This window comes from Sardina pilchardus, chromosome 13, assembly GCF_963854185.1.
Source record: "Sardina pilchardus chromosome 13, fSarPil1.1, whole genome shotgun sequence".
Classification (NCBI taxonomy): Eukaryota; Metazoa; Chordata; class Actinopteri; order Clupeiformes; family Clupeidae; genus Sardina; species Sardina pilchardus.
Window position 1 is genome coordinate 3712339 of NC_085006.1, and position 14885 is coordinate 3727223.

General features: G+C 44.4%; 1 protein-coding gene across 4 annotated transcripts in view; it reads left to right on the forward strand.

Annotated features, from left to right (window-relative positions):
- ryr1b (ryanodine receptor 1b (skeletal)) overlaps positions 1-14885 on the forward strand; it is a 59116-nt gene that overhangs the window by 32007 nt on the left and 12224 nt on the right. The window contains exons 63-86 of one of the 4 annotated variants that reach the window (XM_062551691.1): positions 864-924; positions 1908-2034; positions 2136-2244; positions 2348-2429; positions 2516-2646; positions 2746-3066; positions 3263-3503; positions 3714-3801; positions 3939-4031; positions 4342-4356; positions 6737-6907; positions 7036-7095; positions 7223-7357; positions 7504-7616; positions 7729-7825; positions 8072-8178; positions 8342-8393; positions 8509-8589; positions 10853-10952; positions 11222-11301; positions 11419-11495; positions 11592-11665; positions 12240-12257; positions 14764-14844. In XM_062551691.1, coding sequence (XP_062407675.1) covers positions 864-924; positions 1908-2034; positions 2136-2244; positions 2348-2429; positions 2516-2646; positions 2746-3066; positions 3263-3503; positions 3714-3801; positions 3939-4031; positions 4342-4356; positions 6737-6907; positions 7036-7095; positions 7223-7357; positions 7504-7616; positions 7729-7825; positions 8072-8178; positions 8342-8393; positions 8509-8589; positions 10853-10952; positions 11222-11301; positions 11419-11495; positions 11592-11665; positions 12240-12257; positions 14764-14844 — 2514 coding nt within the window. The remainder of the gene's footprint in view (positions 1-863; positions 925-1907; positions 2035-2135; positions 2245-2347; positions 2430-2515; positions 2647-2745; positions 3067-3262; positions 3504-3713; positions 3802-3938; positions 4032-4341; positions 4357-6736; positions 6908-7035; positions 7096-7222; positions 7358-7503; positions 7617-7728; positions 7826-8071; positions 8179-8341; positions 8394-8508; positions 8590-10852; positions 10953-11221; positions 11302-11418; positions 11496-11591; positions 11666-12239; positions 12258-14763; positions 14845-14885) is intronic. The other 3 variants (XM_062551693.1, XM_062551692.1, XM_062551694.1) reach the window with 3 other exon arrangements.

A 14885-nucleotide genomic window follows, 5' to 3' on the forward strand; every position in this document is an offset into this window, starting at 1 on the left:
ATCCAATTGGGTATACACACAGGTCATAAGATCATGTGTGGTGGCTGGTGGATTATTTGGATGAACCAATGTTAGACCCTTGGAAGAAAAATTGCCTTGGAATTAACTATTTATCAGCAACCCATTTGCAAGGTGCGAAAAACAGTGATGTTGTAATTGTGATATGGGCAGTGCAGCATACATTGGACACCCACTCCCTCTAACTCACCATCTCTAGAGCAGTCAATGTTCTTCAGCAGGTCGCGGCTAAAAATAATTCAGAGCAGAGACATCCCTGAAGCGAAGTAGCAACTACAGAAGCCCCTTTGTTATAGCAACAGAAACCTGCAAACTCAGAAACTATTATGCACCTCTGTCTCAGTTATCACACTTGTCTCTGCTTGTCACCAGTAGCACTGGTCTGATGTTCAGAATGACTTGGAATACACAAAATCAGTGCACATCCCTCAGTTGATATCCCTGCCTAGCCTAGCCTAGCCTAGCCTAGATAACAGCTGACCCTCTTGTGAGTTCATGAGTGGAAATAGCTGTTCTTTCCTCGCTAACGTTGTGCTTTAGATGTTCTGTGTTAGTGTGTGCCCAGTGTGTCATTCACTGCTAACCCACCATGTTTTGCCTAACTTACAATTCTGAGAGAATAGACATGTAATCAGATCATTCAAGATCTAAGATTGCATTATTTGTTTTATTCAATATATTCAGAGTTGTCCATTCCATAGGTCCAAATCTGTTAATGCATTAATAGCATTTAGTTTATAAAGTGAGTACACATGCTACTGTATCTTCCATATGAGTGACACTGTGGAACATTCTGGATGGAATTAGTGCTGTATTGCTAGTGTCATCGTATGTATCATTTGCAGGAACGGATGCAGCCGCCGTGGTCAACTGCCTTCATATCCTGGCAAGGTCTCTTGATGCAAGGTAAGATCTGGGTCATCACACAATTGTTTACAGCTCTTACACAGCCAAGTAGAAGCAGACATACCAACCATGTGAATGTATGTTCATGTAGGTATCTTGCCTCAAAGGAATACTTTGGACAAAACATACATTGGTTGTCATAGAAGATGTATTCATGTTTTTCTCATATTTCATATAGCCGATTCTTTGATACCGTAGGATGGACAAATCTAGCTTCTCTCTGCTTTTGTTGCTTGTTACATGCTAGCGTTTCTAACAAGTAATGGATGTGTGTGGACTGTGGGTACAGAGAAGCGGTAAATACATACCCACAAAAATACAGTTCTCACTCATTTGCTTCAAGTCACATCTAGTTGATAATGTATTTCTACAGTAAAACTGTAATGATGAATTTACAGTATTGCTGGCAACTAAAGTTGCCAGTAAATTTAGGCCTACTGTAAATTTACATTTAATATTGTGTTTTATCTCCCAACATAACCACAACTACAGTGAACCGCAGAGGCATGTAAATGGAAGCCATCTTGGAAATTTATCAGCAAGCTAAAGGAGATGGATATAATCAGAATCTCTGTTAGCCTCTCGCTACATATTCAATCTTTGGTCGTCAGGCTACACTTTTTTCAGTGATATACTGTATTACATAATTTAAACATGGAACAAGGTTGTTGAGATGTCACATCAAAATGTACTTGGAGATTCATGAGTGCATCTGAGTTGCTCATGGAATGATGTGCATGAAGCTATGGTAACTCTCACAAGCACAATACGTACATGATTACAGGAGTGACGTAGAAAAGACAGTTAGATAGAAGATAAGGATGTGTTATTGGAATATGTAGCCACTATAAGTAAATGATAGACATTGTAAATGGTAAAGATTAGGGGTAAAAAAGTGGGTAAAAATAATGAACTGGTGTGTAAAAGTCATAGTATCTAATTCTGTCCCACTGTACATTTTTGATTTTCTTGACTGTCCTCAGGACTGTGATGAAGTCGGGGCCTGAGATTGTGAAGGCAGGATTGCGCTCATTCTTTGAGAGTGCCGCTGACGACATAGAGAAGATGGTGGAGAATCTGAAACTAGGCAAAGTGTCCAGCCGCAACCAGGTGGGTCAGCCTCGGCTATTCTGCTCCAGTTCTGCTCCTCCGCCCTTACTGTTCCCCTGGCTCATAGTGTGACCTCCTCCCACCTCCGTCTCCTTGTCCAGGTGAAAGGTGTATCCCAGAACATCAACTACACCACCATTGCCCTGCTGCCTGTGCTGACCTCCCTGTTTGACCACATCGCCCAGCATCAGTTTGGAGACGATGTCATTTGTGTGTATCTGCATATATTTGTGCATGCTAATTTAATGAATGTCCTGTGCCGAATGATGCATGCTTAACGTTCCATCTGCCTCTCTGTTACCTGCTCATACAGTGGATGATCTGCAGATATCTTGCTATCGCCTCTTGTGCAGTATCTATTCAATTGGCACGGTCAAGACTTCCCACGCAGAACAGTGAGTACGAGACATCGCATGTGAGAGCAGCTTCTGTTCTGAGGTCCAGAGTCTCCACACAGCCTGTTGTGCTCCTCTCTCTCCAGGCAAAGACCAGCTCTTGGCGAGTGTCTGGCTCACCTGGCTGCAGCCATGCCTGTCGCGTACCTGGAGTCCCATCTCAATGAGTTCAATGGATACTCAGTGTACACCACCAAGACACCAAGAGAAAGAGCCAGTCAGTAGATCCCCTTTATGAAGCTCAGCTTGGTCTGCCGAAGACATTTGTGTCCTGGTTTTCATTGGTCTCTACTTCGTCTCTTTCTTTCTCTGCTAGTTCTGGGCCTGCCCAATGAGGTCCAGGAGCTGTGTCCGGATATCCCTGAGCTGGACATCCTGATGAAGGAGATTGGAGACCTGGCCGAGTCTGGGGCTCGCTACACAGAGATGCCCCACGTCATTGAGATCACACTGCCCATGCTCTGCAACTACCTGCCCCGCTGGTGGGAGAGAGGCCCGGAGAATTACCCTGAGCTGGACGGTCAGCTCTGCACTGACGTTACCTCTGACCAGCTCAACCAGCTGCTGGGTAGCATCATGAAGATTGTGGTCAACAACCTGGGTATTGACGAGGCCTCCTGGATGAAGAGATTGGCCGGTAGGTAGAAGGAGAGAGAAGAGAAGGAGGGTGGAATAGTCACTGGGGTGGTTTAGAATGATCAGGTATTGGGGATATATTGGGGTTTTTTTCTTCTGAAAAACGCATGGCCAGCTTGTTGTTCCTGTGGTCTCTGTGGTGACGGTGACAGCAGGGTTGTGAGGCGTCTGTGTGAGCACGTCCCTTTTGCTCCTAGTGTTCACTCAGCCCATCGTGAGCCGAGCCAAACCTGAGATGCTCAAATCCCACTTCATCCCCACCATGGAGAAGCTGAAGAAGAGGTGTGGGAAGGTGGTGGCCGAGGAGGATCACCTGCGCATGGAGGGCAAGAGTGAGGTGGACGATGAGGGCAGCACCATCAGAGACGAGTTTGCTGTGCTCTGCAGAGACCTGTACGCTCTCTACCCGCTGCTCATCCGATATGTAGACAACAACAGGTACTGCTCCCCATCATTGCTCTTTGGCCTTTTGGGGCCCTGTTTTGACCATCTAAAATGCATGGTCTGAAGCGTGCTGTTTTATTTAGTTCATTTAGGGCATGTTACTCAGCACTGCAATGTGGACAGTGCTGAAGCAGCCTACTCTCCCCTGTGTCTGCTCTGTTCTTCCCTATTCTGATGACTTTTTCTTTGGCGTTTGTAAATCAGGGCCAGATGGTTGACTAATCCCGACCCTGATGCCGAGGATCTTTTCAGGATGGTCGGAGAGGTTTTCATCTTCTGGTCAAAGTCTCACGTGAGTGTCCATTTCTTTCTTTCCAATAATCTAGGGTATATCTTTTTCATGAAATAACATCATATCACAAACATGTTTGTTTTATTAGACTACTATCATTTAGTGAAACGGCCTCTTGTGTTTCTTTTGATCTACAGAATTTCAAAAGAGAGGAGCAAAACTTTGTTGTGATGAACGAGATCAACAACATGTCTTTCCTCACAGCAGACAGCAAGAGCAAGATGAGCAAGGTGAGCGATTAGCCACAGTCATGTGGTAGAACTGTCCACTCAAGGACACTCTTGTGCTTCAACATAGACAGAGAACAATATTATGATATACAGTATAAGAACGTTGTTATATGACTGCCTGACTTTTCTCTCTCCTCTGTATAATGATAATATAAGGTGTAGATATCTGTTAAAAAAAATAAGGTTTTTGATGTTTATGAAGTCAAAAGCATGAGTGCAGCTACAGGACTCTCTCCAGCTGAACAGGACGGATGTTAACAAACTTGTCTCTCTCTGTGCTCTGTCTCGGTGTGGATGTCGGGGCCTCTAGGCGGGGGATGGAGAGGTTAGAACACCTTCCTGCACGAAAGCTGTGCTGACCGCATGGCACCACCAGAGAGGCTTTTCATCAAACTCCCACACACACTGGCATGACCATACGCACACTTATTACCTCAAAGGCACACACATAGACCATCAAAACACACTCAAAACAAACAGACACACATTCTCCAATGTGCTCTTTCACAATAATAATAAAAAAAGAGTTGCCAGAAAATGTACTACATAAATAAACAAGCATGCACATATGTATCTCATAGATCCTAAAATGACTGCAGGGTTAGCATGTATCAAGGAGAGCCACATGTGTAAGTGCCAGTGTGTGAGGGGCTTTGAGGCAGTTTGATGAAAGCTCTCGCTGTAGAAACCACAGGCCAGGCGCATGACACTCGGCCCAGCACATGAGCTTTCTCTGCTGGGCCAGAGTCCCATTGTCTGGCGCTCCAGTTGGATGGGTTTGCTCACAGTTGGGTCTTGTTTGTTTCAGGTCTTCACAGACTTCTCTTCTACTCTGCAGTCATGTCTGTGTTCTGTTTGGTTGATTGTGTTTAGATGATGAGATGAACAGAGCTGTTGAAGGATGCCCTTAATCTTTTTGTCTTTTTGACGCATCTTCTGTTAGTTATGTTGTCTGGCCTTGATCCTCATCCCCCCTCTCAAACAAACTCAGTTCATTTCCTAGGAATTGGTGGGAAAAGTTAAATGTTTTGGGTAATGTAGTATGAAGAAAATGATACACACATTACCTGCATAGCACTTTTCATGACACTTCTTAGCTAATCCTGACCTTCCTTAACCCTGTGCACTTCCTTAATCATACACCCTACAGATGTGTTGTGTGCTCACACTGATGTTGAGGATGATTCCCTGTTCACAGCAGTTAGCATGAGCTTTCAGACGGGTGGTTCCTGACTGAATCAGGGATGTGACCTTACTGTGCCCAGTTTCCTTATGTCACCCGCACCGCACATGAAGCACCTCAACATCCACTGATCCGTCTCATACAGTAGGCCATGGGTTGATCATTACTGTAAGGCCACCTGTTGTCTCCTCACGCTGTGTCCTCCACAGGGGCGACATCATGGGAGTAGACAACAGTCAGTGATGATCAGCTCTGCAGGGCGCACAGGTGGTGATGTGACGATTATGGGGTGTGAGTGGGCCTGAGTGATGTGGAGGGAGATAGAGGAGGGCAGCTCAGGGGGGATGGACCAGGTCACTGAGGGGTTGGGGGGCACCTAACTGCCAACATCATTGCATTACTAACCGCGGAGCTGCATTGTGTGTTTTCAGTTGAAATACATGATTTAATCGCCTAGTATTTCCATCCTAGTTCATGCAGCACCATTTGGTTTTAGTGTGACTAGTGCTAACACTTCTAGGCCAGAGCTGCACTTTTGAGACACCATGCGTGACTGGAACATAATGTCACTCTGTTTGTGGCAATAGATTTTAGTGTTTGCTTGCCTTCCAAGCATGGTGTTTTACTCTGTCAGAGTTAATTGGACTTAATCACTTATAATGTCATATATCTGACCTTTACCCAATGGTAATACTTAATATGAATAATCCATTATAAGAGTGGCATAAAATGTTAGACACATCATGGCATGTGCTACATCTTGTCATCAGTTGTCATGCCCGTCAGTAGCCTATGATATGACAGTGTCATGATAGTATTTTATAATTTGTTATGATGACTGTGCACAGTATAAGCTGTGCATTAACATGACACAGTTATATCACTAGCCAGTAGCCCTAGACTGACATGACAACTTACGACACAATATGGCATCTGCCGTGACCTGCTTTTATGTCATGGTATTGTTCATTTTATAATGAAAGATTCAAGTGTTACCTTTTGAATTGCCTCCTCATTATTTCCAAGAGTTTATCACATTGAGTTTAACTCTTTCATTTTTCATCAGTAGAAAGGATAATTATTCATTAGACATCACTATCCTAGTTAATTCTGTAGTACATTAGTGTTAATTCTGTAATACTATCCATTAGTGTTAATAATGTAATACTATCCGTTAATGTTAATTATGTAATACTATCCATTTAGTGTTGACCTTCAACTACTCACATTACCTTCTCTTTATTTAGTTTGAGTTAAAATCATTAATCATTTCACCTGTGGATCAAGGCATCTAGTGCATATGAGTGCATATTAGTGTATATTCCCTGCACTATTGAGTGGTCATCTAGTGATTTAAAGTCAGTGTTACCAAACCATGACCCATAGTGGTAGGTACACACATCAAGTGAAGCTATTGACAGCAATTTTTCCTCTCAGTCTCCGCTTCCTGAGGTTTTGAAAGGTACCTGGGCCTTAGCAACGGTGGCCATGGTGCAGTCTGACGATACTGTCTTTTGAACAGAGTGGAGGCTCCGATCAGGAGCGCGCCAAGAAGAAGAAGCGCGGGGACCGCTACTCTGTACAGACCTCTCTCATTGTAGCTGCTCTGAAGAAGCTGCTCCCTATCGGCCTCAACATGTGCTCACCTGCAGACCAGGAGCTCATTAACCTGGCCAAAATCCGTTACTCTCTGGTAATGTACCACCAAAATAGAATAGCACACAAGTGCACAGTGGTTTAACAGTTTAAGTAGGAATGTTTGGCAGAAATGATGATGTTTGAATGGTTTTCACAACACTGTGTTTGCGTGTCTCCCAACAGAAAGACACAGACGAGGAGGTGAGGGAGTTCCTGCAGGACAACCTGCACCTCCAGGGCAAGGTGAGCAGAGGAGCACCAGGACAGACTGGGGCTGTTGGTTGTTGCCTTTTCTCTCAAGTGGTGAATTCTGAATGCTATGACCAACGACTGACCAAGGCCACCTTTTTTTCCTCTTTCACTTGTGCAGGTTGAGGACCCGTCTATGCGCTGGCAGATGGCTCTATACAAAGAGACCTCTGGTAAGGCAGAGGATGCTGAGGATCCAGAGAAGGTGGTGAAAAGAGTACAGGAAGTGTCTGCTGTTCTCTACCATATTGAAGTGGTAAGAAATGCCCCCTCTCCACTGCCAAGTGCACTCCTTAAGTCATATAATGACATGAATTTATAAACATACCAGGCAACTGGGCAGCCATATTGGCATCCGTCTGAGCCTACCTGCACTGTGTGTCCATCTTGTGAACCTTACAGACGGAGCATCCGTTTAAGTCCAAGAAGATGGTGTGGCACAAGCTGCTGTCTAAACAGAGGCGCAGAGCTGTGGTGGCCTGCTTTAGGATGACCCCACTCTACAATGTGCCCAGGTACGCCTCCACACCTCACCAATCACTACACTGAGGCGGCACAGAGTCAGCGCTGTGATGTTATGCAGATGTTATAGATGAATGATGTCTGGTTCCTTGGGCTTGTTTGCAGACACAGGGCCTCCAACATGTTCCTGGATGGGTATAAGCGTAACTGGATCATGACTGAAGGCTACTCGTTTGAGGACAGGATGATAGATGATCTGTCGGTGAGGATGTGGGACAGTGTTTTTGGTTTCTACTCCATGCTGTGTCTTTACGATGCATATTGCCTGCATCCATCAGATGTCAGATGCATCTTAATGCAATAGCTCTTTAGAGCCAGTCCTTCCTTGAAACAGCTTCAGCTGCACATGGGGAATGAGTCTGCTCTTGAAGAATGCTCTCACACAAGTCACATCAACCTGCTCAGTGCGAAGCGTCTGTGTCTGTGTTGTGTTGGTTGACATTTGCAGAAAGCAATGGAGGTGGAGGAGGAAGAAGAGGAGGAGACAGAGGCCAAGCCCGACCCCCTGCACCAGCTGATTCTGCATTTCAGCCGCACTGCTCTCACCGAGAAAACGTGAGGCCGTCTCTCTCTCCCTCTCTCTCTCTCTCTCTCTCTCTCTCTCTCTCTCTCTCTCTCTCTCTCCCTCTCTCTCTCTCTCTCTCTCTCTCTCTCTTTTACTTCTCAGCATCCTAAATGTCATTATACTCACAGCAGTCTCTTGTGGCGTTCCTTACAGCAAACTTGATGTAGATCATCTATACATGGCATATGCCGATATTATGGCAAAGGTGAGTTTCTTTAATGTTTTATTAACAGTACTTGTTGTCTCTGTGGGTCATTGTGAATTGTGTTTGTTTCGAGCGTGTTTGAGTGAGAGTCTTGCGCCGTGTGTGTTTCCCACAGAGCTGCCACATTGGTGAGGAGGACGAAGAGGTTGAGGAGGGGGGAGAGGAGCAAGCCTTTGAGGTGCGACAGACAGAGATGGTATGGGGGAGCCTGGGGCTGGGGACAGGGGAGACACCTGCACCAGAACAGCAGCGCACCACCGCAAACCACAAGAGCCCACACTGCTCCGCTCCGCACCTGCACCTGCACACCCCCCAGCTCCTAGATCAGCCCCCTCTACTCTTCTACAGTCTCTCTCTCTCTTTCTTTCTTCCTCTCTCTCTCTCTGTCTCTCATGCTTTGTTTGTGCATCTCTCTCTCTCTCTCTCTCTTTCCTTCCTTCGTCCTGTCTGTCTCACTGACTCCAGTCCTCTCTGTTCTCCCTCTGTGGTGGTCTGACTTGTGCATTCATTTGCTGGTCTCTGCCATGCAATCTCTATCTCAGTGTCATATATCTGTCTAAAACGTCTAACGTCTAAATCGCATGACTTGAGCGAGTGCAGAGAGATGGTGCAAAAAAACCCCTCTAGAACAGAAATCCTAACCATGTCACCTTAATAATTAATAAGTTCATTTTGCTCTCAGTCAGTTTTTGTGTGACGTTGCAGTTAATTTACTGACAAATTTTCATATTTTCTTTAATATTTTTCTATATCCAAAGTCCTAAAAATGCATACAGTAGTTGTATGGCCGAATAGGACATAAAGTTGACCTTTGTTCACAATGTACAATAACTGATCATTTGAACATTGATCATTTTTATGGTGAAACTGTGTCATAGCAACTATAAACAATTTTTTTGTATCTATTGTCAGTATTGTCATTGTCAGTAGCCTCACAATGCAGATATACTGATACACAGTTTCACCATGTATTTTAGAACATTGTTACCCTCTAAGAATATATTCACTTATAATACGGAAGCTACAAAATATTGAGTGTGTGTGTGTGTATGGTACATGTTCACATGTTTCATGTACTGTACACACATATGCAAATCTGTATGCAGTCCCATTAGATGCTAATGTGATTAACGTTGTGGCGGTTGTGGTGTGTGGCCGTCGTGTCCCTGTGGGCCCTATGATTGCTCCCCCACAGGGATTTGCACCATGTTACTCTTACTCACCTCCTTAACCAGCTCCACCTCAATGCTCCTGGAGTTTGACTGATGTGTCCTAGCTCCTCATTAACCTCGTGTCTGTCTGAATCTGGACCAGACCCTCTCTGTACTCACCCAGGACTACAGTAAAAGCCTGCACAGTGTCAGACAGATGTCCCCTGTCAAAAACAAAACAACATTTGCGTAACATAAACATCACCGCACACACACAGACACACACACAAACAGACACGCACTTACACCCAGGCGCCACACAGATGCAGATCACAAAGAGCCTCTGTAAGTGGAGTGACCTCATCTCGACACCTTTCATCATACATGGCCAGCCCCACAGGGTGGGTGGGAGGGGTGGGAGTGGGTGGGTAGAAAGGCTCGGGTGCTTTTGGTGGGTTTAGTCTCTAAGCATGCATTGTGGGTGGGTCTTGCATAACATGTGTTTTTCCAACAGGATGTTATGATTGTGTGCCACTTTACTAGATACCCAATTTAGCAAATATAACACACCACGGGACCCTCTCCAAGACCCTGAAAAAAAAGCTCTGAAAGCTCTCCACACGGGACAGAGACTGGAATGTACAGTAGTCATGAGTAGAAAGGAGCCTTTCTTAAGTCCTACCCTTCAGACGGGCATGTTGTCTCTGACGGGCCAGGGACCTCTAAGAAAGAGCAGCACCCAGCTGAAGAGAGTGGAATAAGTGCAACACCTGAAGGGGCTAGGGAGAGTAGGGCTGTTTGCTGTAGTCTAACGTTTGCTTCAGGTGGGCAAACGTGAGGAATTGGTATGAAGTCGTCAGAACTAATACAACTCACTTCTTTGAGAAAGAGTGAGAGCTGATTGTGTGACTGAATTTGAGGGTACTGATGTATGTATGGCAGTACGACTGGAAGTGTGCTTGTGGCTCAGATGACAATGAGTGTGAGGTAGCAGAGGCTTCAATAGATGATTGAGTTATTAAGTAATACATTGAATTGAACTGCTAGGCATGGTATATGTCTCCATTTACACTACAAGTGAATGAAACAAATGTTTAGTTGCCAAAACAGCCTACAGCGTAGCATATTTTACTATAATAAGATAATAAGATAATGGTGTAGATGTGAATGTGTGTGTGTGTGTGTGTGTGTGTGTGTGTGTGTGTGTGTGTGTGTTAGAGAGTGACTGATGTGAGTGAATGCGTAGTGGAGGGTGTGCTGGTGCCGTTAGCCTGGTCACAACTTTGTCCGTCTGCTCCCCTGGTGTAGGAGAAAGAGATGGAGAAGCAGAGGCTGTTGTACCAGCAGTCACGCCTGCACGACCGCGGAGGGGCAGAGATGGTGCTGCAGATGATCAGCGCGTGCAAAGGTACACACACACACACACACACACACAGAGCAGCTCAGCTCTCTCTCACACACACACACAGAGGAGCTCAGCTCTCACACCACACACACAGACCAGCTCAGCTCACCCTTGGGGATCAATAAAGTATCTATCTCTATCCACACACACACACACACACACACACACACACACACACACACAGAGCAGCTCAGCTCTCTCACACACACGGTCAACACAGAGCATCATGCATCCATGTTGTGATTGCTGATGTCTTTGTTCCTTGTCCTCAGGTGAGACGGGAGTCATGGTGTCCTCTACTCTCAAACTTGGCATCTCAATCCTCAATGGAGGCAACAGTGATGTTCAGACTGTGAGTATTACTGGCACAGCTCATGTGGACTCTTTCAAAGCACCAACTCCATAGAGCTCCAGGCAGCATCGGGGACTTCAACTCTCCTCTCTTTTGCTCTGTTCCCTACAACACTAGAGAATGTTGGATTACCTGAAGGACAAAAAGGATGTGGGCTTCTTCCTGAGCCTGCAGGCACTCATGCAGACCTGCAGGTGAGTTACACTCTTTAGACACACACACACACACACACACACACACACACATGCACACAACGCAGATCTAAATGCAGTGCTTTTGTGTGTTTCTAGTGTTTTGGACCTGAATGCTTTTGAGAGACAGAACAAGGCAGAAGGGCTTGGAATGGTGTCTGAAGAGGGAACAGGTCAGTTCTGAACTACAGCGGTCACCATCGTGTCTCTTATGCCATACAACAGCCATGCTGCCTTCACTTATACCCACTGCCATTGGGTACATACTGTAGCGGTTTACTCAAATGGGATTGGTCAGAATGTGCCATGTACTTTATCTGCTCTTTATGCATGTTAGCATGGCATGTTGAGACATCTGAACTTAGACTTAGATGTACTGTATATATCACTAAGTTGATATATTCTATATTGTTCGTTTAACAATTTAAGTTTTGACATGTTAAGGTTAAAGTTCAGTAGAACTTATAATTAAATGTTTCTTTTGCAGCATTTTCCAACATAGTGCAAAGCAGGAATTTTAAAAGACCTAAAGGAGAGATTCTAAAGGAGAGATTTGTAGATATCAGTGAGACTGAATGTTCATTCGCAGCATTGTTGGTCTCCTGGTCTTGGGATGAAGTACGGCGATTATCCAACTCACCAGTGCTCTCTTTGTCTCTCTCTCCCTCCCTGTCAATGCCACTCCTGCCCACCCACCCTTTTACACCCCCCCTCCCCCTCCCATTTCGCCCCTCTCATGGTTTTCAGCTATGAAGCTAGAACGTGGTAAATAAGTCCGGTCTTTGATCTCTCTCTCTCCTCCCTGTCCCAGCTGTCCCTGTCTCCTCCTCCTTTCAGCTCACCTACTGTATATCTCAAGTTCTCTGTCTTTTCTGTAGTTTACCTGCATTTCATTTCGCAGTCAAGGACTCAAAGAGAGAACCCTTCAGTCACTGCGTAGTTGCCCAGTGGCAACCTTGACACTGAAAACATTGTGTACCCCACCAAAGTAGTGGGACATTTCGGACTGAACATTGGCCATGTGCCGTGCCAGTGTCTGAGCGCAAGCAGTGGCTTAAGGGGCTGTCTCTCTTTGGCCTTGAGTGCCGTGTCACAGATCTACTGTATCTCCAGATACCCTTGACTGATGCCAGATCATGTCAAAGGAAAGACCCCCATGTTGGTCGTCTTTCTCTGAACTCTTCTCTGTGAGCACATCACAGAGAACTGTAGACACAGCCCTGAAATGAATTGCAGCCTCACCTGAGAAACTGTCATAGTCTTTCTTTCTGTGCAAATACGCCAAGCCATCAAACATTATTTGAAAACTTCCCTCAAATAATGAGACCCATTTATGGCCAGAGCCAGCAGGTATTGTAGACAGTTATTTGGAAACAGGAATATAAAGCATATTACAGGGCACCAGTTAAGGGATGGGCCTGTACTGTACCTCACCTGCTTCATCAGTGATTCATTTGTCTAGTAATCTACTACTTCATCTTTTACGTAATCATCTACTTCAATGATAATAATAATAATAATAATAATAATTATAATAATTTTCATAATTTTCATAAGTGATTTTAGAAACAAATATAAAATATGTAACTGCATGTGTCTGGGGAAAAATGTTTAACATTATTTTAGAGTATGTAACATCTATTTTAAAACATTTGTTTTCGTGTTATTAACATCACCGAAAGCAATGATGTGATGTTCATTTTATCATGAGCTATACCACAGGAACTTCCATCTGACAAAAGCCATCTTAACCTAAAGCACATAGTCTCTCACTGGTGCTAGCATGCTTATTTCAGATTCCATCCTAAATGCTGTCCATTTCTTAGAGATCAGAGGTCTTCAACGTTTTACAGGCATAGGACTCCTTATCTCCTTAGCTGACACAATGGATGGACTAGTCTCTATTATACATCTTATCAAATTGGGTTGCTTATTACCCTGGGCCAACCATAATGTGTAGGATGGCTTACAGTGTTGTGTATAAAAGTAATTTGTATGTGGTGTGTGCAAACCATTCAAATTATACGTATTGGTATATGTAAATATATTCATATCATATTTATAAAAACCTAATTTTAAAAAAAAATTGAAAGAAGATAACATTTCAGCTCAAATAATTTAGTGGATCACCTGCAGTAACACCGAGGATTCCCTGTTGAAGATCTCTGATATACTGTAGATATTTGATCGATGTATCAGTTCACTAACCCCCTGTGTTGTAACACTCTTAATTTTTCCAACACATTCCAGCGTTTACTTCTGCCACTAACAATTTTCTCAATCTCTTATTTTATTCCAAACGTGTGAGGTTTTGATATGCTCATTTTCCATCAAGTATTAATATGAAGCATCCTAATTATTTTTGTAACCATCCGAGTTATTTGTGTGGACTGTGTTCAATGATCCTTTCCTCCATTGCACTGAGCAAGACTACAGAAGGCTTTGGGCTGACTGCACAATGCTCAGTGCTCCCTTTAGAACCCCCAGTCCCAACATGCCCCCAGACGCCCCACCGGCTGCAGCAATCTCCTCCTTTACTCTCTGTGCCACACTAGTTTGTGGAGTGCAGTAGATCTGTTCCGCATGTCCGTGTGTCTGTCTGTGTGCTTGTGTACAGCAAGTGTCTGTGTTTGTGTCTGTGTGAATGTGAAGAACACGTGTACTCCATCGTATGTGTGTGTTGTTGGTCATGTCACGTCTCAGTGTGTCTTGTTCTCTTATCCGTATATATCTGTAGTATATCTGTTGTGTGTCTGTTCTGTGAAACATAGCTGAGATGCCACCCCCATGCCTTCATCACCGACTGTTGAGTTGTCTGTGTCTCTGCACTTGTTTCATTGTGACTGTCCTGTGTGTGTGTGTGAGAGCTGTATGAGTGTCTGTGTAAGGTGGACAGAGGTGGTCACTACAAGAGAGAGTGCTGGCCAACTGGGTCTCTGACTGCCTGTGCCCCCCCTCCCACTGACTCTTCCGCCCTTTTTAATACACATGCAACCAATTTCAGAATTAATACTTTCTTCTAGTAAGATAGTAGATATTGTTTCATTTCACTTGTGTTGTTCAATTTAATTCATTGTTTGAATTAATCTTAACTCAAGTTTTAAGATTTAAGATTTCTTATCAAATTGTAAATCAGCACACGCATGTATTTTGTCTCCAATGCTGAAACACACCATACAGTAATAACCACATATGCTTGTCATCACTGATCCCAGTACAGTTTTTGTAAGGTCTCATGCCATGTCTTGTTGTCGTCTGCACTTGTGTCCAGAGGAGAAAGTGATGGCGGACGCAGAGTTCACCTGTGACCTTTTCCGCTTCCTCCAGCTGCTGTGTGAAGGTCACAATAATGGTACGTCTGAGAGTTATTGTATGTAGGTTAAGGAAGTGCAA